The sequence below is a fragment of the Budorcas taxicolor genome, chromosome 1, assembly GCF_023091745.1.
Source record: "Budorcas taxicolor isolate Tak-1 chromosome 1, Takin1.1, whole genome shotgun sequence".
In the NCBI taxonomy this organism is placed as follows: domain Eukaryota; kingdom Metazoa; phylum Chordata; class Mammalia; order Artiodactyla; family Bovidae; genus Budorcas; species Budorcas taxicolor.
The window spans coordinates 89,109,681-89,136,996 of record NC_068910.1 but is presented as its reverse complement, the minus strand read 5'-3'; the positions used below and the strand labels follow the sequence as shown (position 1 = coordinate 89,136,996).

General features: G+C 37.8%; 1 protein-coding gene across 1 annotated transcript in view; it reads right to left on the bottom strand.

Moving 5' to 3' along the window:
- Positions 1 to 26,326, bottom strand: part of ROBO2 (roundabout guidance receptor 2) — a 651,843-nt gene extending 625,517 nt beyond the window's left edge. The window contains exon 1 of the mRNA XM_052644742.1: positions 26,266 to 26,326. Within this exon, the coding sequence (XP_052500702.1) occupies positions 26,266 to 26,326 (61 nt within the window). The remainder of the gene's footprint in view (positions 1 to 26,265) is intronic.
- Between the last annotated feature and the right edge of the window lie 990 nt (positions 26,327 to 27,316).

Below are 27,316 nucleotides of genomic sequence, written 5' to 3'. Positions count from 1 at the left end.
TCCTTTTTTGTACTCACAGCTGTCCTCCGGATTAACTTTTGTCAAATAAAGATAATACTGAGAACAATTAGCCAAAAACAGTTTGAGAGAGTAGAACTGAGACTTATTCAGTATAACATTCAACTCACAGAAGCACTAGTGCCCACCACACTGAGAAAGACCCTGAGTTGTGTACGTTTGAAGGCACTCTGGCTTCAATCAGTAGGATTTGCAAAGGGAACGATAACTTTGGTGTCACTAATAATGAAGTACAGACAATTCTTGAAATCTTTCGAAAAATTGCTAAGGCCTACCAACAACTACAAACTGTTTTGTGGTTTTGTTTGGGAGTACGTGTGTATGGGTGTATATGTGTTGTGAGAGTGGGGGAGAAAGGAAAATTTCTTTTTCTCAAAATGATACTGAATCCAAAAGCAAATGAAGAGATTAAAATCTGCTGACCCAAACGTGAGTGTTAATTTTAAAATTTACTTCAAGGCTACCAAAGATTTGACTAAATAATCATAATATTTATTGTTTTTGGGGGGGTAACTGTTCTACGTTGTAATATAATCTGCCAATTCTCGGCACTAAGTAACCATTCCTTAAAAATTCTTTAGATTTCTTGATTGTACTACCAAAAACTATTTTTAAAAATGCAATCATTCTCCCTCAAAAACCTAGATCAATTGTATCGTTGAATATGGATGTCTTTAACATTAATGTATTCATCTCCATGTGCATGCAAGCTAAGTTGCTTCAGTTGCGTCTGACTCTTTGGGATTCTATAGACTATAGCCCATCAGGCTCCTCTGTCCCTGGGATTCTCCAAGCAAGAGTAATGCAGTGGGTAGCCATTCCCTTCTCCAGATGATCTTCCCCAGGCAGAGATCAAACCAGTGTCTCTTTGTATCTCCTTCATTGCCAGGTAGGTTCTTTACTACTAGAGTCACCTGGGAAGCACATTCATCTCTATACAGAAACTTATTTTCCCCATTCTTAGCCCTTTATTTTATTGTGTGCACATTACTGTATAATTTACAGGGTGAAAGTATATACAGACAGCTTCCTGACATAGTTTTTCTGGCTAAGGTTATTTTTCAAATTGACTTAAATTTTTTGAGCAATTATATAGATTATTAATGGAGGAACCTATGTAACAAAGAGCTGATTTTGAAACCATTTTTTTGGTCTGCAGTTAATACTGTCAGAAACACTACTGCCAAGCAGTCCTTTTGACATCTAATATCACAGCTATGCATTTAAATTTAAAGGTTTATATTCAATAGAAATAAACTTCTAGCTATTTCTATATCATTAAAATATAAAAAACAATCTTTATTTTTCTCAATATGAGTGAAGATAGTTATAAAACTACTAGCAAGATCAAGAAGGTGACCTCTTCAATTATTTCAATTTTTTATCATGCCATTTCCCTTAGGAGTTCTCATCTAAGTAAATGTTTTAAACTGTTATTGTGCTATTATCAATTATCAAATTGATGATGATGGGACATAATTATCCTTTCTCACAAAAAGAGCAGACCTATTCTAGGCCACTTTTACAAACACTATAAATAAATCCATGATCTATACAAGAATCTTCCTTTGTAGTAAGAAAGAGCTTCAGTTTCATTGCCAACAAAATCCTAGGAGAATGTCAATTATGCCAATTTTGCAAAAACAGATGTATGGTGATTTTGTGATATGGACTATTTTACACAAGGGACACAGGCCAAGCCATTCATCTCAATTTACTTAGGACCCAAGGCTTAATTTGAACTCTGACCTCAGAGTGGAAAGGTCATCTGTATATCCAATAGCGTGCAAGGCATTACTTCTAAAGAGAAACATATATATTTACCTTCACATTCCATTAATTTTTCAATTAATTATGCAATGACATTATTTTATTATTTTAATTGTTTCTTAAAATTAATCAGTTCTAAGAAATGTTTAAAATTTGGGTCATTACTAAGGTAATAAAGTGTTTAATCAATAGCATGGATGATGGCCATTGATTTAAACTCCCCATTTAATGTGCTCTCAATCTTGATCACCAATAGTCAAATGACACCTGACTAAAGATTGCTGAGAATCTTGTTACTCGCTGACTTTAATGGAATTTCAAAAATAGGTCACAGGAACGACAGGTAATTGGGTTTAAATGAAAATACAAAGGGAAACAATGAGCTGTTTTTCACAATTAATCTTAAAGAAAGTTTTTGTTTGTTCATTCATGTCTTCTAGTTATAAAAAAGAAGTGTATTTCCATAAAAAGAAGTTGCAACTTTTGTTGATCAATCTATACCTACTAAGAATCCAAGTAAATCCAACTATTTCTATGTATTCAACTTAAGTCATCTCTCTTCAACATGTGATTTATTGCCATACTCTTTCCCAGAGAGTTCCTGAGAATTAATGAGATAATATCCAGGTGCTTAAAGCTCCTTAGGGAGAGACTAGGACAATATTCTGAAACATTACTGTTATCATTTTATATGCAGTTCTTGCAAATGTTCTTTTCCTAAATTAATGTAGTGTACTTGAATAAGCTGGACTCAGCTTCAGCATTTAAATCACTGAATAAAAATACTTTGTGAGTACCCCTGCCTCCCAAATCTGGGAAATACATAATTCTGCTCACTTTCCAGAAAACTATTTCTTGCCTGAAACATTAATGCTATCAAGACTTCCATATCCTCCTGGTGGTCATCCAACTTAGGGGAAAATGGGAAATGAGAACATCAAACAATCATTACTAAAAGTATTTTATCATACAAGATAATTCACCCTTACTTTTTCCTCAGGAAACAAAACCAAAATATTTGAGTGAAAAAGCACAAATCATTAGTATATAAATTGTGGTATTACTGATTCGAGTATTTAAAATAACACAAAATTTTAAACTGTACTCACTTCTGCACGTTTTCCTCAGAAATAAAATCTGCTTTTATTATATTTTGAAATATCATTAGTATTCAACTATGAACTTTATTAAAGTATGCATAACATAAAATTACAATTTATACAAAAGGTTTGTACTAAAAATTTTTCATATTCTTAAGTTTTGTCTTACAGACTCTCATAAACTAGTCTTTATACTTTAATCTTCTTTCTTTGAAAGGGGTAAGCTGACATAATTTAACATATTCTCCTTTTAAGGTAACTTTATTTTCTTTTGGCCATGCTGCAGAGCATGGGGGAGTTTAGTTTCCCTAACAGATTGAACCCCGGGCCCTCAGTAATGAAACCACAGAATCCTAACCACCGGACTGCCAGGGAATTTCATTAAGGTAATTTTCAGAGTAAAATCAACTTCTTACAGCAAAAACCATGAAAATTAATGAAAAAATGAAACAAAATACATGAAAATTGCATTACATAGAAAAATTAATAACAGTAATATAAGCACATTAATTTTTTAGCAGGCTTTCAAATTAATGTAAAGAAAACAGGTTTTCCCTTCCATCCAGGTCAGTAAACTAACAATTACAATATAAAGTTTATATTATGAACATCCTTAAATGAGAAATTGGATTTAAACACACAAATATAGATAGGGGATAGCCCAATCAAACTCAGAATACATAAATAAGAGTATATTCAATAAGTGATGAATAGATCATTTTTAATTTACACACACAATTGATGAATTCTGCAAAACCAAGGGAAAAGAGTAGCTTTTGCTATTTCTACAAGTAAGGACAAAGAAGACTTGAATGAAGTGGGCCATTTTAACTCAGCAAATATTTATTGAACACTTTTTAAATGTATGGTTCTCTCCTACTCACAAGAAGCATAGCAAGTCATGAAGAAACAGCTCCTGACATGAAGTTGCCTAACATAAGTGTGATTCATAAAGCTTATACATAAATTATTACAATTCAAGTAAAATAAAATGTAATCCATGGAGATGAAGAATTATGGGAGTTGATGGGATAGTGAATCCTGTCAATCATTATTTGCTTCCCTCATTGCAGAATACATTTGAAACTCATTTATGTTATTTATTTAGTTATTTTGGCCAAAATCCTAGATATCTCTCTATATTGGCCCTTCATCATCTACTTTGCTCCAGTCTTACCAACTGACTTGCACTTCCTTGGGAACATCTCCCTGTATTATTCCTTATCAAGTTCTCACTGTCCACCCTGAATGGTCCAGAATCATAAGAGAGCTTTTAGAAGACAGATACCCAGGCTTCTGTCCTAGCCTTTTTAATGTAACTGGTCTGGGGTGAGGACTGGGCAATGCTTCTAGCTAACTCTTATTAATGGCTGCCCAGGTGGCACTGGAGAAGGAAATGGCAACCCACTCCAGTGTTCTTGCCTGGAGAATCCCAGGGACGGGGGAGCCTGGTGGGCTGCCGTCTATGGGGTCGCACAGAGTCGGACACGACTGAAGCGACTTAGCAGCAGCAGCAGCAGGTGGCACTAGTGGTAAAGAACCCACATGCTAATGCAGGAGATATACGAGACACAGATTTCATCTCTGGGTCAGGATGATCTCCTGGAGGAGGGCATGGCAACCCACTCCAATACTTTTGCCTGGAGAATCTGATGGACAGAGGAGCCTGCCGGGATACAGACCATAGTCCATAGTGTCATAAAGAGTCAGACACAACTGAAGCTACTTAGTACACACTGGACTGAGCCCAAGGTATTCCCTTCAGAATTCTTTCCTCATCACCCTTCTCAACACCAAGAATGGTTTCAGTCCAATATGCTTTCATAGCCTTCTGAGGCCATCTCAGCTAACAGCAAACCACAGTTAACAACTAACTACATTCTACAGTACTCAGATTTACCACTGGATCTCTTCTGCTGCTGCTGCTGCTAAGTTGCTTCAGTCGTGTCCGACTCTGTGTGACCCCACAGACAGCAGCCCACCAGGCTCCCCCATCCCTGGGATTCTCCAGGCAAGAATACTGGAGTGGGTTGCCATTTCCTTCTCCAATGCATGAAAGTGAAAAGTGAAAGTGAAGTCACTCAGTCGTGTCTGACTCCTAGGGACCCCATGGACTGTAGCCTACCAGGCCCCTCCGTCCAGGACATTTTCCAGGCAAGAGTACTGGAGCGGGTTGCCATCTCTTCTAATAGCCTGGTAATTTCCCTAGGAGAAAAACAAACCTCCAATGTCTTTTCGTTGTCCTGGGATAAAGTTTAGAATCCTCACCTATATAATCTGCACCATCCAGCCTAGCCTTCTACTACCTTTCCTTGGCTCACAAATTCCCCCTCTACCATTCTTCTAGATTTTCAACAATGACAAGTTTCCCCTCCCTCCACCCCAACTCTCTTCAAGACCTTCTCTCAGTCTTAAATGCTCTTCCCAAATACTACTTTTCAGATGACTATCTCCAATCCACAGGCCTCAGCATAAATATTATTTGTAGATTTTTTAGTCTATGCAAGACATTCTATACTTTTTTCTTTATAATACTTAAAAGTCAATTATAAGGACAAACATATGCAATGTGATTATTATCTATCTTCCCCACCAAACTGAAAGCTCAGCACACTATTACAAGTACCCAGCATAATGCAGATACATTGTAAATATTTTTTGAAAGAACTAATGTGCATCTGTGCTAACATCTAAAAATAATAAATAGTCATAGTAATTAATAATAGTTGCAAACTTGGAAATAGCTAAGATGAAATTTTTTTTTAACTAACAACTCATCCCTTGGTGCCAAAGGACGTTCCTATAGCTCAGACGGTAAAGAATCTGCCTGCAAAGCAGGAGACCAGGGTTTAATGCCTGGGTCAGGAAGATCCCCTGCAGAAGGAAATGGCAATCCACTCCAGCATTCTTGTCTGGAGAATTCATGGACAGAAGAGCCTGGCAGGCTGCAGTCCATGGAGTTGCAAAGACTCGGACACAAGTAAGCAACTAACACACACACACACACAAACCTTGGTGCCATATTCCACAGATGTGTTTTCTCCTTTATTGTTTCAAGAACTGTAAAAATAGATATTCATTAGCCCTAAGAGGAGTCACAAAGCCATTCTTAGGGATGTTATGAAACAGAACAGGATATTCCAGGTAGCATACAATCATCTTTGTTTTTAAATTACAATAACAAGGTTATTTGGATATTACTTACATTTGGTTGGAACTTTCAAGTAACTCAATATTAAAGTATTGAAGTTTTAATTTTCATGAATTTTGCCTCAAGGCAACTGAATAAAGCTAGTTTGCTATTAAGCTAAAAGCATCTATGCCCAAAGGTTTTTATTCACTTATTGTATTCACGCGGTATTTGAAAGCTTAATAAAAGACATTAAGGACATTTTTTACTCCCAATATTGTAATGGAATTTTCTTAATACTGTAGCAAATTAGCAAGACATGTAAGTATTCCTTTTTCTGATAGTTAAAAACAACACAGACACACACACATACACATAGACACATATACATAATGAAAAAATTCAACTGTAACCCCAATCTGAGTTCATATTAAACAGAAAAACTATAATAAGAAAGGATGGTATGCATGCTAGTAACTAACTCACATGATTGTTAATAAAAACGATAAAAGTGCTAGAGCCTTTCAACCTGGTTGTATAAATTTTTAACTACACTGTAAGTATGTATGTATATGTACATGTGCATGCATTTTTGTGTATACGTGTCCACATATATGCACATTTATACATGTGCATATATATGCATATATGACATATATACGTGTACATGTATATTCCTGGATCTACAAAACACATTGCATGGGTTATGGATTATGATTATGGCTATGGCTTCAATTCAACCATTTTATATTTCATGTTAGAAATATTAAGCAATAAATTTGAAAAAAATTATTTTTATGTTATTGAATCGACAGTCAAAAATGCAATTGCCAAAAAACTGTATGTCTTTTACTTAAGCCTTGAGTTACCTATATATTTACAGCTGTGAAAATTACACGAAGTACTACATAGTTTTTTCCTAAATGCTCAGTTCCTAGTATTTCCCAGTCTTTAATGTTTCAAATTGCCTATATAATTTCAAGAAATGAGAGGTTGCTAGTTTCTCACAATCGAAAATAAAACGTTACACAGTTCTCAAGTCTTCTGATAAATAAAAGCACATCTGGAATTAAGATACTAATAAAAAAGTAGAAAATTTTTCACTTACAAATTTACATCTTTATTTTTATTGCCTAAGCCAAGTGATTCTCAAATCAAACAAAATTAGGTCTTTATAGCCCTACCAAATTATTAAATACCACCTCCTTTGAAAAAAGGAAGGGGGAGAATGGGTTTTACACAAATGAATAGAGAAAGGATGACTTCATCAAAGAGAGTCTTAGCTACATTACAGGAATGATGTGGGAAACAGTAATAGATCTTTGTGGCCATTATCTTTATTATTCTGAGGACTTTATCTTGCTAGAACTTGTTTAAACCTAGTTTAGCTTCACAAAATTGTGACTCAAATATTTCTGGCCTTCCTGTGATCTAATGTTTTCTCATGGAAGGAAACTTTCCTCTTATTGTGAGGTAAATACCTACCAAATATATCCTAAATCCTCTCCCAAAAGATATTATTAGCACTGTGCACTCATTTATAAGTAAAGAACAGTTCAACGACTCTATTTGCCGTTTTAATTTAATGCATTCATGCTACTTAAAATGGCTGTTATAACAATCACCATTTTGCCAAACCAAATTCACCTCATAAACATTCTCTTGGTTAACTTAACCTTGCTTTTAAAACTTGAAATTAGAGGGGGAAAGGCAAAACATGATCTGGCAGTTACATAAATTTAGAGAAATAAATTGATTGGGATTGGGTGTAATAAAGTTATCCCACTGGTTTTGATTAGTTCCTCGGGGTATAAAAATGTAGTTTGGTTAAGTTTATATTACACACGTTATAGTCCAATCCAATTTATATTAGCTTTTATGTAAAAATGCTGTACTTAAATGAGTTCTCCAAATATACATGTGTATTTCTGAAACCCTCTATAACCCTTACATGGATAGAAATTGAAGATACTGACAGATATCATGATAGGATGTTAGGAGATGACAACAAAGAGGAGATAAAGGAGAATGAGCGGAGCGTATTTTCTTTTGCAACATCTGTATTTCTATTCCAGATTCATTATGAGAACTTCTATAGTCCTAGTCATTTATATATGCCCCAAATGAATTTTCTTCACAGCATCTATATTTCTATTCTAGATTCATTAGGAGACTTTCTATAGTTCCAGTCATTTATATATGCCTTGTCAGCAAACCAGTCCCTCCTGAATTCACAGGCTATTATAAGAATGAAAGTCCCTTCATCAATACAATATGCAATTTACTGGTCTAATAACAAAGCCAGGAGAATGAATTTTATGCAGAGACCTCTAATACCAGGAGCATCCGTTTCTATATTATATGCTCTGTGTTACAGCATGATGAATACAACATGCGAAAGTGTTTGATGTTAATGGAAACAGGCTGTGGAATTGGACTAAAGAGAAAAAATCTTTAAAATAAAAAAGCATACTGTAAAAGTAACATACAATCATCCAAGGGTGAGATCCAAGAAAATACTTTTTTGTATCTGTTATTCCTAAATACAAATGAGTGCCACTCTATCCTGTACCATAACTCCAAGTTTAACAAGTAGACATTCAATTATTGGAACTCATATTTCATCATTGGCATATTAAACTTTAAGCAATAAAAGATATGGATATATAGATATAAAACACATATATACTGATGAAGTTGTATGAAGTTAGCCTCTTCTCAATCACTGGTTGCAGATGTTATGGCACAAGGCCCATTTGCTTTCAAATGTTAGCTATGATATGGTCCCACAGCATGCCAGTAATATAAAATTGACAAAATAAAGTTAATTGTTAAACTCTGGGAATTGCCGTTCATCACCTCACTGTCCATCTTATTTTTCACTTTCAAATTACTAAGACATGGGATCCATTCCATCATTCTCTTACATTAGGAACAGCAAATACAGATAATTCTATGGACGGGAGAAAGGATCCAGCATATAATTGTACGCCAAGCAGAGAATCTCTCTTATAAAATCTCCTAGCCTTTATCACCCAGCCAAGTAATTTACTATCAAACTGGTACAGGGACTATATTTAGTGTGAAGAGCCTCTGTGCAGGCTTGCTCCACTCCATGCTACACTTTCCTTTTACTAGACGAAACCTAGATCCTTGATGTCAAGAGGAAGTTTGATTCTTGAAAATATTTGTGGTCGGGTGGCATAAACTCTATTGGCATCTGCATAAAAAACTGTCCATAACGGACAAATTTAATTTGTCTAACATTGAGCCCTACTTTGCACAATTCAGCAAATGTAAAATCGACTAAGATGTAAATGTGTGTGTGTGTGCTCAGCCATGTCCAACTCTGCGACCCTATGGACTTGTAGACCAACAGTGTCCTCTGTCCATGGGATTTCCCAAGCAAGAATACTGGAGTGGGTTCCCATTTCCTTCTCCAGGAGATCTTCCCAACCCAGGGATTGAGTCCACATCTCTTGCATCTCCTGAATTGGCAGATGGGTTCTTTACCACTAGCGCCATCTGAGAAGCCCCTCTCGTGTATACTTACGGCTGATTCATGCTGCTGTATGGCAGAAACCAACACAACGTTGTAAAGCAATTTTCTCCAATTAAAAATAATTGTTTGTTTTTTTTTTAATGAAGTTTTCCCTTGCTTCTGAGCTGAACTACTGGCATGAGCAACACCAGACAGGAGCACTCTTGTTGGGGAAGGATTTGGGAGAATCAGTAAGGAACCTTTCTCTGAAGGCTCCAGGCAGCCTGGCAGGTTCTCAGCACACTATACAAATACCTCAACTGCAGCAGGAGTTAAGGGCAGTGACAGGATTTAAGACAGTGTGGGATCTAAAGAGCTCAATTCACGGCCCATAGTAGGCACACATCAAACATTTGCTGAAAGATTGGATGAAGAGTGATGAAGCTGGAGAAATAATATGGGCAGGGTGTTCATCTTCTAGCTCCATCTGCCTCTTGCCCCAAAACATCAGCTTTTTCTTCTCCTCCTCTAATGAAAAAAGGAATAGTTCATATTCTGCACCAAGTCACACACTCAGGGAAACACTTGCCAACCCCTTGTTTTGCCATGATAATGTGGGAGATTAGTTTTTTCATTTCTAAGTCATAGGGGAAAAAAAAGTCAAAAGAATATGGTATTTAGTGAAATGGAAAAAATATTAAAAAATATAGTATGTGTCCATCAATAAAATTTTATTGGAACAAAACTCTGCCATTCATTTACATCCTTTCTCTCTACAAAGGCAGAGGAAGATTTATGGCCAGCAAACCGAGAAATAGTTATTACCTAGCTCTTGAAGTTCTCAAGTACCCCATTCACTCTATTATGCTCCTTTTCCTAACATAGGTACCAGGAGACAATAAGAACAGGATGGTGCTGATCGGCATTAGCATTCAGCTCTGCATTCTTTCTGTTCTCTTGGGCTTATCATTAATGATACAAAATAATAACTAAAGCCGAGGTATTAGCTTGTATGTGATGGCTATCAAACAACTAAAAACGTCTGAAACTAAGAAAGATGATTTTCAAATCCAATAACAGAATGTTGTTCTGCCCTCTCATAATAATTTATTCAAATTAATGGGACCAGAAGAAAAACACAAAAAAAGAATGACAACTCATGAGGCCAATCTAACATAATATTTTCCACTCCTGTTATCATTTTGCAGCTGTTTATAGAAGAGAACGGCTTCCCAGGTGGCACTAGTGGTTAAGAACCTGCCTGCAAATGCAGGAGACATCAGAGATGCAGGTTCGACTCCTGGGTTGGGAAGATCCACTGGAGAAGGGCACGGCAACCCACTCCAGTATTCTTGCCTGGAGAATCCCACTGACAAGAGGAGCATGGTGGGCTACAGCCCATGGGGTTGTGCAGAGTTGGACGTGACTGAAGAGACTTAGCATGCACGCACACACACACATGACAGAGACCATCAAATGTTTTCATTTCTCTTAAACGGTAAAACCCCAAAGGGTGCATGTCTAATAAGACCTCACTAATTTTGAAAGTAGTTAAAGAGTATTATGTTCTGGATCCTGTTCAGTCAATGAGTCTGATTACAATTCTTGTCTGTTTACATAGTGGACTCATTGATTATTACCTTTTCTTTAGAAAACTGCAACTTTGCTTTAACCATCTCCTATCATTTAAATCAACACAATTTTAAAATATGAGTATTTCCCCCCCTGAGCATAACTCATAGCTTTCAAGTTTTTCTGATTTAGCTCTGAAAAGTGACTGGTGAACTATTTCAAACTTGGTTACATACTGCCAATCCTTTCCCTCAATATTTGAAAATGTCTAATAGGATCCATCACAATGTTGCTTCTCCTCTGTATAGGTCAGGATATACAGAGACAACAAATACATCCTTCTCTGCTTTTCAGTGGACAGACACCTTCCAAAAGAATCTGTCTGTACTCACTCCTACCTCTGTTCTCCCAAAATCTCTCTCCCAGTCTCACATTCTGGCAATGAAGTACAAAATGAAAGAAGTATTTCAACTGCACTTAAGCCACTGTCATTGAAAGAGAATCTCCACTGTCAGTGATGGCATGCTCCCTAAATGGGCACTATAATCTCCTGACCTTTAAAACTGGGACATTACACTGTTAATGTGAATCGCGTTCTCTGCTTGCCACTATTCCATCTTTATCCCCTGGGCCCTTTCACTTTTATTACTTTGCTGGCTTCTCTCTCTAGCTAGATACCTAGATTTCTGATTATTTCCCTGAAGAATTACTTTACATGCATATACCAAACAAGGCAGTTCATAATAAAGCAGTTCATAATCTGCTAACTTGCCATCTAAAGTTTTCCGAAGTCACCTCCACGTTCATTAGGAGCTATGGATAGTGAGTTGGGGAAAAACTTCCTGATTGCGTTCTAATGTTGAAATATGTAAATTTCTTTATCGTTTTCTTCTCTTTTTTATATCACTAATAAAGATGTTAAATGAGACCTCACTGGAAGCTGATCTCTAGACATCACCCACCAAATCGTTACAATTCCATCTCTGATTGCCCTTGGGCATTACCACCTCTTAACAAGATATTTCACTTCCACAGGGTGAAAAACAGTTTACAGGAGGCAGCATGCAGAGTTCTTCAAATGTTTGTTCTCATATTCAAACCACAGTAAAGTTTTTTTTGTTTTGTTTTCTTTTTTTTTAATTGAACATGAGTAGATAATGAAGAGCCAGACTAGGTTGCTACATCAAAAACAAACTTAAAATGTAAAATGAGTAGAAGAATGAGAATCATTTTAAAGGAACACTGGGCTTGGCTTAAACTGCCACCTAAATAGTAACAGCCTGGATGACAGTAGAATCATGCTGAAAAATGGTGTGAATAAGCATCACTTTACATTTTCTAGTTGCCTCCACAGGCCACCAAAACCAGAAGCTTTTCTATCTACACACCTTAGATGATTGTCAAGCTTCCTGAACGCTAAGCAATTTTATTTGAGCCATTCCATGAACCCAATGCAATCAAAAGATTTAAAGAGAGGTAACAGGAATGCATTATAGTGGCAACATCCCAAATCCCTTATGCTAATCTAGCCTATAGATATAAACATATATATGTGTATATATATGTAAACCACTTCTTTGTAAATCACAAACTATCCCTTATATTCAAGTGCTCATGGGAAACAAACACCTGCCACCCTTCACACCTTCTCATTAGATGTTTCTCTGAAATCTCAAGAGCATTGTAATTAGTTTCTTTATCAAACAAACAACAATGTGATCTGGATGCTGTGAAATAGGATCAGCATAGGCAACATTTTGAATATAATCATTTAACATCATGTTTTTAGTTTGATGGTCATCACAAAACGTGGCCAAAATTTAAGAATGGTTACCTGCTTTTTTTTCTTAATATATATATTGTTCATTTGGGACATTTTACCATTTCAGTTGTATCTAACAGTAGCCACAATTAACAGTTCATGAAACACTATTTCTTTTAAAGACTACTGCAGGTATTGAAAATTTAGCAACTTCTTTTTCAAAAGCATTGACAATGTATAAGATCTAATTTGCAAAAGAGCCAAAGTAGTATGAAGACCTTTCTTGTCTGCCTTTTCCCCCCCATTAAAAACAGAAGGTATTAATCACTCGATTTCAAAAGCAGCTGACTGATGCTATTCACTGGGTAGGGCATTCTCACTAATGTGGCCCCATGAATAACTCTCAAGGCTTTTATTATGCCTCTGAGTGGACTCTTAGCAGACAGCCTCCCTTTAGCAGCCCTCTTTCCCTCAGGCTCCAAAAGGATTATAGATAGCAGCTGAAAGAAAGCATCACTGGTAAAAACAAAAGTTTTTAAAGGGAAAAAAAATGGGAGCAAAGTGGACATATTGGAGACAAGTCATGATTCATGGCCTGCACCGTGTTCCGCCTCTCTTTCTCTTACTCAATACACTCTTTAGTTTTACTGCTGGATAAGAGGGGACCAGACCAGTGCACTTCTCCTAGCAACCAATATCAGTCCGCAAAGAAGGCATGTCATCTGCTCAAAGGGAAAACGGAAGAATCTGGGGTCATACAAAGCCAGACACATGTTCTTTTGCATTTGATCCCAAATTGATTATCAAAAAGGATTCAGTAAATGTTAAATGATTCTGTTTTATGTGAATGTTAACAACCCACAGAACTAAATATCAGCTTGTCCACTTGCTATATAGTAGTTTCCAACGCTGGTCCAATTCATTTCATTCAAATGTTCTGTTTTTCACTTTTCCAACACCCGCTCATCCCTTATTGTTCTTAGAGACTGCCTCTCCTAGGTGTATCTGCACCTCCTGGACTATTTCAAATGCAAAAGTCACTCCTATAGCATGCTAATTTCAGAAACCTTAGAATTGCATCTTGAAAAAGACTATAAAAGCAATTGCCTAGTCTTATTCACAAGCCATGGTTAGCTGCTGTGTAAAAAGATAAAAGCCACTTTCTGAAAAGTTAAACAAACTTGGAATTTGAATTGAATGTGATGAGATGCTTTTATGGAGCAGCTCAAAAATCTGGATAAGTTTCATAAGATCCAACTGATGAACACTACAGGTGTTACAGCTTAACAGAAAAATACAATAATAATTCATACCCAGGAAATGTACTTCATAAAATAAAAAGTCGTCTATTGGACTGTGAGTAGAGGGCAGGCAACAAATGAACAACCATAAAGTTTATTCATATCTTACAGCCATGTGTGTATGGGGTAGGGGAATAAGAGTTATCTTTGCCCCAGATCTGTACCCACGTGTTGTACATATTTTTCCCATTCTTTTGTCTTTCATTCTGTGTTACAAGTTGATATTATCCAGGCTTTCAAATCACAAAAGCAGATTGAAACACTTAAAAACATACTTAGCTACAAAATCATCTATGTGTTTTCAGGATAGCCAGTGAATTTAGCACTTTTTTTCTGGTAATGTTATTAAATAGCATCTGTGAGAAGAAAAAAAGGCTGCAAACCTCAACTGAATGACAGCTTGAAGATTTGCGAGTACAGGGCTCAGGTACCATGGACATACTTTTTCACTGTTAGTTTTTAACTATTGAGATTATCATTGCATCTAAGAATTATTCTTAAACCATCAATGTTCCAGTTCTTCACAGTCCATTTTGAATGTAAAAAATGAGAAGGAATGCTAAGTTATGGGGCACTTTTTTTTTAAAGGTTATATTCTTCTTATTCAGTATCTCCTCTCATCAATGATCCCTTTAGGGAAGTAGTCCCATAATTGGCATTTGGGTGATGGCTTGATTGCTTTAGTTGCTGAAGTGCAAAAGTGTTTTAGAATGGACAAGTTATTGCATATTTAAGGTTGGGGAAGCTGAAATGCTGACTATAGTTTTAACAGAAATTAACTCAGTTTTCAATAACTGTAACTATTATTTGACAATACATTAAAGCTCACTTTAAAATAAAAGGGCCTTCCCAGGTGGTGCTAGTGGTAAAGAACCTGCCTGCCAATGCAGGAGATGACAGAGGCACAAAACACAATGTAGAATGCTTATTGCTAGTTTCATACTTAATTTGCTGTAACTTAATTGACTTCCCTTAATTTGCTGTAACCTTGGAAACCAGGCTTCATAAGTATCAAACGTACCTTAAGAAATTAGTCTACCGTATTCCAGTGTTCACTAGTATTTGGAACTATATACTGTTAAAGCATGGCTCTAACATTGATTTAGAAAACATATAACCTCTTCTTTATAAAGAGAACCTTGACTTAATTTATTGAAAGTCAAAAGTTCTTGCTCTTTTGATCATACTTAGGGACACTGTAATTGGTTATAACTGTTGTACAAGTTTCAGACAAATTCTTTAAATTCCAAATGGCTTCCTGGTTCTTCACGTTTAAACTTGCAAAGCAGTGTAATGCAAATGTTGAGTTATATTCCATGTACTCCAGCTCATTTCTGAAAAGACTTGGGACCAAAAACTAGGGGAAGAGATCCCACATCAGTCCTACAACAGAAATTAAAAAGTGCTGAGCTAAATAAACTCTCTCCACCTCAGCTAACACTGCCCTGCCACAGACGGTTCTAGTTACAGTGCCTATAAAGTAATAAATTCACTGGTTTAAGACTATTTTATTTTTTAGTATTAAAAATTTTAATCCCACTTATTCATAAAGAAACAGTAAGTACCACTGGTCATTAATGAACGAAAGTAGACGTGAATTCTAAGACTAGCGTATTTGGACCACTGTCATCTACCCACTCCAGTGTTCTTGCCTGGAGAATCCCAGGGACGGGGGAGCCTGGTGGGCTGCCGCCTATGGGGTCGCACAGAGTCGGACACAAGTGAAGCGACTTAGCAGCAGCAGCAGCAGCAGGACTATCATCTATATTACCATCATTAAGCCCACATCAAAATACAGCCCCATGCAGACTGAACAATAAGTTGTGATTATTTTCAAAGATAGACATTTATGACTTGGTACAACTTTTTTCCAGGCTAAATTTTCCCCTTTAATTGTACTCAAACATAATGCAAGTGATAGAGCATTTAATTAAATGATTTGCAATAACAGAATTTAAGACTAAGTGAGACGCTGGAGAGTACCCAAATACTCTTTTTATAGGAGTCTAAAGTCATACAATTAATTACTAGTAAGCTTTACACTGGAGCACACAGCTTCCAGACACCCCTGGTGTATCCCTTCCACAACAGCAATGATATTGCTTTGTTCAGGTTATCCTTAATTTACAGAACTACTCAATATGCAAATCTGATTAATGAATAATTATTAAAAATATCAAGATCAATGATGCTATACGGGATGAAAAAGGATAACTGGGCTACTTACGAAATCAAATGTTGAGTGGAGACTTAAGGTTAATTAAAAAAAAAAAAATTCTGTCCTAGGAATGTTTACTTCAAACCCAGTAAGCTTTGTCTCCTACAATATTTATCCTCATGGTACTTTATATTAAAAGCATCATGGGAAAATTATTCTGAATAAAACATAAATCAGTCAACATGAACCAAAAGGCAGGGTTTTAGAAGCTTGTTCTGCTTGTTACAAAGTGCTATTTGTAGCATGCCTCTCTTGTTTATTCCTTTCATTCATAGTACCACTCACTCGGGAATCCTATTTGCTCTATGATCAGCGCATGATGTAATGGAAACAAACATGTCATAGCACGTCTGTCACAGATGCATAGGTGTGGCCTCAGATGAGCACCCTTAAGAGGCAACTAGAGTTTTTATTCAGTCACCTAAAGACTAATGGTTGAAAAGTTATATGAACACCATTGTGAAACACATCTCAAATATAGTTCATAATTAGCCTGATAGAAACTGTCCTTCTAAATCTACTTCTGCTCCATACTAGGAAGGAGATAACAACAGAATAAAACTACAACTGCTAATAAAAATAACAAGGAACACTTAATTGGGGTTTATTAATTAACAGGCACTGTTCAAAAAACTTTTCATATAATTTCTACATATAATATATATGTAACATACAGATACATACATATATACACATCTAATGTAATATATAACATGTATATACCTATGTATGTCCCATATATATATATATGTGTGTGTGTGTGTATATATATATTCATCTATTCCTCATATCAACTGTTTGAGAAGACAGTTTTATCATGTCAATTGTTAAAAGATAAGGAAACTGAGAACGGTTAAATTACTTGCTGCAAATCATGGTGTTTGTTGACTGTCTTTCAGTAATCATGTTACACTTCTTCCCTTCTGGACAAACTTTGTTTAGTTGCTAAGTCGTGCCCGACTCTTTGCAACCCCACGGACTGCAGCATGGCAGGCTCCCCTGTCCCTCACTAACTCACTGACTCATATCCATTGAATCAGTGACGCTATCTGACCTCTCATCCTCCACAAACTATGTAACACGTAAACTAGACTCCATGCCTTTGCCCTAGACCACCTTTGTCCTCTCCATGCCATTCCTTCTGTTATTCCTTTTGTTGGAATGCAATTTTCAACCTTTCCATCTATTAAAACTCCACTCTTCCTCTAAAACCCATGTTAAGGGACCCTTTTGGTGTGGACCCTTCCCACAGCTGGAAATTATCTATTCTTTCCCTGGGTTCCCAGACTATGCTGTGTGTTTCTTCAACTGTCCCCTGTCCCCAATTACCAGATACTACTTTTAACAGCTTGGATGTTTGTTACCCTCTCTACTAAAGAGGTATCTCCTTGAAGGTGGGAACTACTTAACTTCATTATGCTACTCACAATGTCCTCAGTAAGGAGCTTTGTTTATTAACAGGTGCTAAGAAAGCACGTGCTGAATCAAATGAAAAACCTCAAGGTATCTTAAGCTAACTCCCTTGTTGACATGTTTAGAAAACAGCTGGTCATTTTCACTTAGAAGACCCTGGTACTCTTGTTAAGGAATTCCAGGGTTGAGAAGCCAGAAAAAATATTTCAAGAAAAGTATGGTATAGTGATAAAAAGAAGTCCCTGGACTCTAGCTTCAGCTTTACCACTAAGCATCAATAGCCTTGTGACAAGGTACATAAAAACTCTGAGCTTTAGTTTTCCATCCAATGAAAGAGTTGAGATGTCATCATGCTGTGATTTACATTTAGTATTGCTGAAGTCACTGCTAAAAGTGACAAGTTCAGTTTGGGTTAATTTCACTTGTAAAACTACAGGGCAACAGAAGAAGGCAATCACTGAACGGATTGGAAATTAGGACTGTTGGGAATTTAAAGTATATTATCATATAAAATTGTTTCCCTACAAACCTCACATCTAAGTTGTAAAGGCCATTCAACATTTTCTTTCTGTGAGTGAATTAAAAGATTATATGTACTTTATACATGGCCAGTGGCAACATAAAATCATATAGCTGCAGTGGAAAACAGTCCTGCAGTTCCTCAAAAGGTTAAACAGAATTTTCATATGACTCAGCAATTCCACTCCAGGTATACACCCAAGTGAAATGAAAGCATGTGTGCACACAAAGACTAATGCCCAATTTTCACAGCAATGATCTTTATAACAAATCTTTATTCCCAAAGTGGAAATGACCAATGTCCATGAACTAATAATTCAAAAGATAAAGGATATGGAATACTATTCAGCAATAAAGAAGAATGAGGTCCTGATATACAACACAGATGACCCTTGAAAACATGAGATGAAGGGAAAGTAACCAGTCACAAAAGATCCTATTTTATATAATTCTGTTTACATGTAATTCCCCAAATAGACACATCTATAGAGACGGAAAGAAGACTAATTTCTTCCTAGGGCTGGGGGAGGGGTGGTAGATAAGAAGCAGGCTACAGAGCTTCTTTTCTTGGATAACAAAAAAGTTCCAAAATTAGATTGTAGACCTTTGGGTCGGGAAGATCCCCTGAAGGAGAAAATGGCAAACCAGTTTATCTCAGTTTAGTATTAATGATGGTAAACAAGGCTCTAGCACAAAGATGACAACAGTAGGCGGGGTAGGATAATACTAATTGCTGCAGATATTTTAATCTTCCTCTTCCTTTTCAATTTGAGAGCTATACAACTGGAGTATTCTTCTGAGTTCTATCCCTGAACTAATCTTTTGTTGTTGTTGTTGCTAATGCTTAAATAAAAAGTTGATCTAAATAGGAAGAAAAGTCTCAAATTCTGGGCCAGATATCATCAAAATTAGTCAACATCCCTTGGTCAGATCACAGCGTGTGTGGTCCTAATAGGAACATTAGAATCATTTGAAGGAGTGCCTTGTCAAAATATACACATGACTCAACAGCGTGCTTACACAGCAGTGTTAGTTTGGCGATGCGGAGTGGCCATGTAAGCCACCATGGTAGAAAAGCAAAGAAAACTGTAAATTCTCTATATCCTGTCAGGTAAAAAGTGGAATATTAAATTTCATCCAAAATCATGATGCCATTAATGTCAAAATACGCATATTTGATAACTGTCTCTAGAGAAACAGAATGAGAGAGATACATAGAAATACACACCCCCAAATAAATAAATAAACCTAGTTCAAATGGTAAATACTTCATGTGTTGGCTAGGGCATGAAAATAAACATTTCAAAAGCACTCCATAAGCACCTTTTCATTGATTCAACAAATAGTTGAGTCTACGATGTGTCATCTTGCGCTCCAGGTAAAGAAGGAACACAGGCAAAGATGAGAGACCAAGCCAAGTCCATGCCCTGGAAGCTCAGTGGGGACAGCAGACACTAAACACACCAACATATGCATACAGCAAAAATCTTCTAAAATGTAGGCAATCTCCCTTGGGAACAGGAAGCAGCTTTGTTTGCTATCTCATCTAGTCATGACAAAGCTCCCCTCCAGGCCAGAAGTTAGGCAGATTTGCTTATGGCCCATTCTAAACTATTCTGGTTTCCATGCTCAGGGCTCCTCCGCTGTGGGGCCAGTCCATTTTGTGTACATCACCTACCTGGGCCCCATGGTGTTGTCCCCAAGGGTTTTCAAGGGAAAGGCAAATCTGTACAGACATGAAGTCATGCCGCTTGGTGTGGTGTGCCTAACAAAAGCCACCATCTGAGTCTCGGGATACTCATGTGCTTCGCCTGCACTCATAAAGTTGTAGCAGTCTAACTTCTTAGCTTGCAAGTATGGTAAAATGTGGGTCCCTTCAAGGTTGTTTACACAAATGCATGTGCGAGCGTGCACACAGACATACACACACACACATACACACACTTTAAGGATGTGATGAGAGCTAAGAATGAAATTAAGATAGGTAAGACGGTAGCCCAAGAGTGTTTTAAGGGAAGCAATTTTAGATAAGGTAGTCCATGTACATACATGAAGAGGTGATATTAGGTAAAGTGTAAAGTGAAACTGTTAGTCGCTCAGTCGTGTCAGACTCTTTGCAACCCCATGGACTGTAGCCCATCGGGCTCCTCTATTCATGAATTTCTTCAGCCAGAAATACTGGGGTGGGTACCACACCTTCTACAGGGGATATTCCTGACCCAGGGATGGAACCCAGGTCTCCTGCACTGCAGGCAGATTCTTTACCATCTGAGCAACCAGGGAAAGCTGATATAGGATAGAGATTCATTAAATCAACAGAAAGACTCAATCACGCAAAGATCTAAGAAAGCGTATTTCAGGCAGAAGAAAGAACAAATGCAAAAGCTCTGAGTCAGGAATAAAACACCAAAAACACAAGTCTAAACCTAGGTTCCAGCAGGGAGTGTGGAAAGAGGAGGTCAGAGAGGCAGGGAGGGACCTGAGTTTGAACAGTCCTGTATACTATTGTAAAGAGTTCTCAGTGGAAGCCATTAAAAGCTTCAGAGCAAAGAGCTGCCATCATCGTATTTACATGCTTTTAAAAGGTCTCTGTGGCTACCAGGTGAAGAACTAACTGCATAGAGGAAAGATGTGGGGATAAGAAGAACAGGCATGGAGGCAGGATGACCATTTATCAGGCTACCCCAATAGTCCAGGTTTTGACCAGGATGATGGTAGTTGAATTAGTAAGAAACATTTGGAATCTAATCATTTGAAAATGCAACCAACACAGGAAGGTGAATTAATGGATGCATACAGGAATGGAGAAATAGGTGCTAACCAAGCACAGCAAAATAGTGGTAGACTCTAGGTGGGAATGTTCACTGTACCATCTTTCAGCTTTGTTATATATTTGAAAATGTTTATATCAAAATGTTAGAGAAAAATCACAAATACACAGATAAAATTGTAGGTATCAGGGTATATATTCCAAGGGGTTTACTAATAAGTTGGATATGGGCTATGAGAACAAATAAAAAATGATTTCTAGTTTTGGATCATGAAAACCGCTGTGAATGGTGATGCCATTTACTTAGCAGGAGATGACTGGAAAGAGGAGTAAATTCTACCCTGGGCTTGAGTTTAATATATTCATTTTTTAAATTATTTTATTGAGGTATAATCACTATATACCATTATATTAGTTTCAGGTGTACAATACAATGATTTGCTATTTGTATATACTGGGGAGTGATCAGCCCAACAAATTAGTTACCATTTGAGTTTGATATATTCTTATTAGATACCAAACAAAGATGTCATGTGGTCAGCTGGATATGGCAAGTAATATGTTGACACTGGAGATACAAAGGTATATAGAAGAGCCAAGTTCTAGTCTCATGGAACTAATATTCTTTCATGAGAATATTGATAAGGGCATGATAAGGGCAATTTGAGAAGTATCAACATAAAGGATTTAAAACGTATGTGACCAAATGAAAGATATTAAGTACTAGGTGCAAACAGAGCAAAAGAAGAAAACACTAAGGATTGAATTCTAGATTATGCCAAAATTGTTCTGAGTTTAAGACAGGTTTTGGGGGTTGAATATGCTACACTTCTGGCTTCCAAGGTGGTACAGTGGTTAAGAATCCACCTATAAATGAAGGAGATGCAGGTTCAATCCCTGCATAAGGAAGATCTCCTGGAGTGGGAAATGACAACGCATTCTAGTATTCTTGCCTGAACAATTCCATGGAGAGACGATCGTGCTGGCTCCAGTCCACGGGGGTCACAAAGAGTCAGACATGACTGAGGATGCACGTGTAAGCACACACACAATACACTTTAGATACTATATTAAGATTTCTACTATGCTGAAACATTGTAAGAGTTTATGGAAGTTTCCCCCTAAAATATTTTGTCATCATCCATTCATGCTTTATTCAATAATTTAAAAGAAGAAAATCATTAGCAATATCAATGTATTTGATTTAGGTTGATAGGTGTATACCTGTTGTAAGAAACATAACAACACTCCTCTTTGAAGACAAATATATAAAATAGCACTCTATAACTTTCTGGTTGAACTACTATCTGTAGACTTCTGTCTGCCAAAACTGGAAAAAGAACTACATAAGTTTGCACAAAGCTTTACAGGACAGTAAAAGAAAACTGATGTCAAGGTCCCAACTGGGAATGTCCCAAGTTAAAATATTATTAACATAAGCTCCTTTAAATGCAGATTTTCTAAACTCTTATCCAAGAAACACTATCACCTATTTTCCTCACTCTTCAAATGTTTCTATAATTCCTTCCACTGGGTCCAAAAAAGAAAAAGGAGGAGGGGAAGGAAGAAATGAAGGAGGAGGAAATGATGGAGGCGAACAGGAGGAGCAAGAGAAAGAGGAGAACTAGGAGAAGAAGTAAGCAAAAGAAAATGTTTTCTTCTAACTCTTCATAAACCAAATTGCACAAAGAAAGTAAATAAGTATCTCTTATAGACTGCAGGAACTGTTGAAGCAGATGTTAACTGGACACAAAGAGTCAGACACGAAGATGCTACATATAGAAGCTCCTTTCATTACTATATATGTACCCAAATGGAAGCAATGTCCTTGGACACCCATATTTTTATTAGCAAGGATGCTGTTTTATACAGGTTGCTCAAGGATGTCATGGCTAGAATTGTTCTTTTTGTATAATTATGACCATTTTTCCTTTGAGATACTCTTTTTTTCATGTTTTAAGAAACCCTTTTGGTTTATGGTCCACATGTTGTCTAGAATCAAAGGTTATTCAAACAAAGCCAATTCAAACGTGATATTAGTGCATAGTTGCACGAAGAAATTTCAGGTTACTTATAGGCAATTTAAGTACTGAAATGGACTACATATGGCTAGGATAATGAGCCCATTACTGAAAGAAGCACTTTAGCAAAATGCATAAACCTATATGAGATTATACATCTGCACGACACACACAGATCATCTTTATCTCCCCAAATATCACATGAGCCATTTTCATTCTAGAATAGTTAAGGACAAGAAACTATTTTTATTTTAAAAACATAATTTTCACCAGTACTCAAAAATTATCAAGTTGACACAATGTATGGAATATGGATGTAATCAAACAGTCTTGTGATGGTTCCTATTAGTTCCCTGTAAATGATTACAAAACCTTATTTCTGTATTTAAAAATACAGAAAATCTGGAGAACAAAGGCTAAACTCAATACATATTCACTTACATAACCACTAAAGAAAAATCTGCATCTGGTTAATTAATCTGTATTGAATGACAGTCTTTATTTATGTCCCAATATAAAAGTTTGTCTGTAGCCCTCAACTAACTTAATTTTTATTCTCTGTGGGTTTTTACAGACATAAGATACAGAAAAATCATATTTGCACATAACTTCCATGAGGATGCAAAAATCTAACATTTTTCATATACCATAAAAATGCACATATAAATAACCCACCAAGCAAATTTCAATGCAAATCTATGTATCATTTGTCACTGAATAAAATTAATTTCTGTGTCTACCACAAGGAAAGTCAGTATATCTTTGAAATGGTGCAAGCATCTCTAAATTTGAAATTCATGGGGAGAATAAGCACATGCTTCTAAGAAGGATAATAAGTAAACAGAAATCACAGAGCCCTGGAAAAGTCAGAAAGCTTAGAGATCCTACAAACCAACCCCCTCATTATACATGTGAACATGCAATCCCAGTGTGCTAAAACAGCCTAGAGGGCAGTGTTGTCTACATCCCAAATTTTCAACAATCCCCATGGAGAGGCTGTCATCATTCAAGAGTAAATCAAAGGCAATCCAATGTCAAATGTATGACTCACGTACTAATTCAATAAGTGCACACAGTTTCCACTGCTTTGGACATAGTAGATGCTAAATAGAAAAACTAGTTTCACACACACAACAATTTACTATTACCTTTTCAACTCCTCCTCCCTGGGCATTTTTCACTACATTACCATGAATTTTTGCTGCACAGTTATGGCCCCAAGACAAACTACCCCCTGTAATCTATATTATTAAGTCAGAAAAAAGGTCCTAGGTGTCTGTATGGGGCTGGAGGGACAAGGTGGGGGGAAGAAGGAAGGAAATAAGGGAGAGAGGAATAGGGTGGGGGCTAGGACAGTAGGGAGGGCGGGGAGGGGAGAAATGATGTCTTGCTACTGCTGTTCCAGCAAACTGGCTAATTGCATTTGTTTCATATATCTCCAAGCACCCCGGTACATTAATTACATTCTGTAACACCAAGCTCTTCGGATTCCCTCTGTCACTTCCACTGAGCAATTTAATTGTATTCTTCCTAGCTACACAATGACTCCAAAAAAAAAAAAAAACACTTGGTGATACTACTGTAGTCTAATATATAGTTTATACATGTATTTCTGGTAGTGAAATATATAAATTCAGGCTTTTGAGGATATATTATCCAAAAAGTTACATCAAAGTCTTCTTGTGATGATAATCAAGACACCTGGGACAAATCCGTAAATCTTTTAGTTCTGGTCATGTACATGTACTACTAAGGTAAATGTTTTGAAGAAAATGTCTGGTGAATGATTAGATATGATTATAGATATTATCATGGTATAATCCAAAGTGATTAATTCCTATGCATCTACAACTTAGAAGGGGAAAAAAGAAAAAGGCAATGTGTCCACATGAATGCCTTGCCTACTGTCGCTGGGGGGCATAGGTACTCCTGTAGTCCAGGATAGGAAACAGCCACTTGACAGTAAGCAAACTCATCTGTATTGCCTTATGTTTACAGACAGGCTTCCTTTTTGAGTCTGATACATAGCTCTCTGGACAGCAGCAGCAGCTGCCAGGAACAAAGTTAGCTTCTACAGGCGAGCAAAAATAGTCAGTGTCCCAAATAATGACTTCGTTCACCATGCAAATTCTGGAAGAAAGTTGATGTAGCAACAAGCTACTATGATGGCTCAAGCATCTGGGCCAATACACCTCAGATTTTTCATACGTACAGTCATTAAAAACCTAAAGTATGACAATCCACACAGGCAGGCAAAAAATATCATGCTCTAATCTCTTTTAGACCAATTCTGTCCAGCGATGTGAAAATTAAAGTCGCTAGAGGGTGAATACCAATTGTTCTTTTGACATTCTTCTTTGGAACAAACAGAAAAACCGCCTTAATGATTACTTCCACTCCTCATTCAAAAGAGCTACAAAAAAGGATTTTGCAATCCTCCCACAGGAAACTGACATCCTGTGAAACTATCTGAAGAAACCAAATCCGAACAAAAGACAGGAGAAGCAGAGAGAGAAAATGCTGTCTGCTTGACAGACTGACTCAACCTAGAGGGAGACACCTAGAGCACCTGTTTCAGATCCCCATTGTGTCTGCCACTGGGGACTGATTTGAGTGTTCTGAGCCCCAGGGCCAGCCCACAGCTTCTGCTTCCCCCTTCCTAGAGCCTCGCCCAGTCTTACTTTTGACAGTTTTTTCCCTATGATCTAAATCTTCATTCTGCTATCCTCCTAGGAGAACACTCACCAACACACAGGTGATAACACATTGATTTGAGTTACCTGTGTCTCAAATTCCTAACCCACTGAACCTTCATGGGCTGTCTATGATTTACTAAGAATCTCTAAACCAAAGTTCAGATAGAAGAACAAACCAACCCCAAAGGGAGAGCAAGCCTCAGACTATTAGACTGGTTAAAGAGACTGACTTTCATATTTCTTTTTTCTAACAAAACTGAGAGCCCATCATTTATTACCCAACTCTTAATTAATTAATTACAATAGGTGAGTCGTAACACGTTCCACTTGCAGCGGTTTAGAAACAAAAGACTTAAAACCTCTGCTCCCCCAAAGCTCCCATGCCTGGCCAAAAGGGACCGACAGATACAATGTCATTTTTATTTACAGCCCACATCCGACTCAGAGAAATGTTTCTTAGGGGTGAGGAACAAGATAAAAGCATTTTAACTTACCATCAACCCGAACATATAAAAATCCACAGAGCAGTAGTTGTGTAAACATCAGCCGACTCATTTTGACATATTAAAAAGGATCCGGATTGCTTAAGAAACCAATCCCAGAGAGCAAAAAGTACAAAAATAAGTATCAAAAAAAGAGGTAGGTCCAAAGTTTAGACTCTTCGCAGATGCTAATTAAAGTCGAGAAGAGCAAATGGCAAGATCAGAAGGGGAGAGTGGCGAGGTGTTGAGGGGCGCACATTTGGATCCATCCAAATTAACCGAGGGCGCGTCAAAGGCTGTTGTATTTCCACACTCTGGCTTCCTAAATTCCCACGAATTCAGCCCAGCCGGAGGGGTTATTCAAGTGTGTCTAACCCGCTCTCCTCAGGCTCCATGGCAATCCAAAGCCAAGTTCTTTCTTCAGAAGTCAAGAAGATGGGGGGGGGGGGGGGGGTCGGGGAAGGGAAAAGACCTAATTCCTAGAAAGTGTTGCACAAACTTGCCAGCGCGCTGCCGGAAAAAAACATTGGCTTGCCCACTGGTTTCCTTTCCCCCGGCGTCCGTCTCGGTAGCCGCTCCACGTCCGGAGTTTTTTCACTTAACTTCCATAATAAGGATGTGTCAGAGCACCACTTTGCAGGCGGGCCGACTTGGCCAGCCTCGCCTCCGCCACCTCGTTGCCTCCCTCCACCTCTCGCGTTTCCAAAAGAGAGGCAAAGGGAAATCGGGGCGAGTCGGGTGGAGAATCCGAACTCCTACGTGGTGGGGCGGCAGGGAGAGAGGAGAGGAAGCAGCGAGGGAGGGGAGGGGCAGGGCTGGGGCTGCGGCCACCCCCCGCGGTGCCGCCTCCGAGCGCCCGCGAGCCCGGGCGGCGGCGGGCGGGAGCGGAGCGGGGCGGGTGAGTCCCGGGAGCCCAGGCGCGGGAGAGCGAGGGAGCGAGCGCGCGGTCCAGCCGCCCGTCCCCTGGTCCGGCCTCCGCTGCTCCCGCGGCCCCGCAGCAGAGCGTCCGCCTCCTCCGGCAGCTGCCGCGGGTGGAAGGACTTAGAGGAGGGAAGGCGAGGAG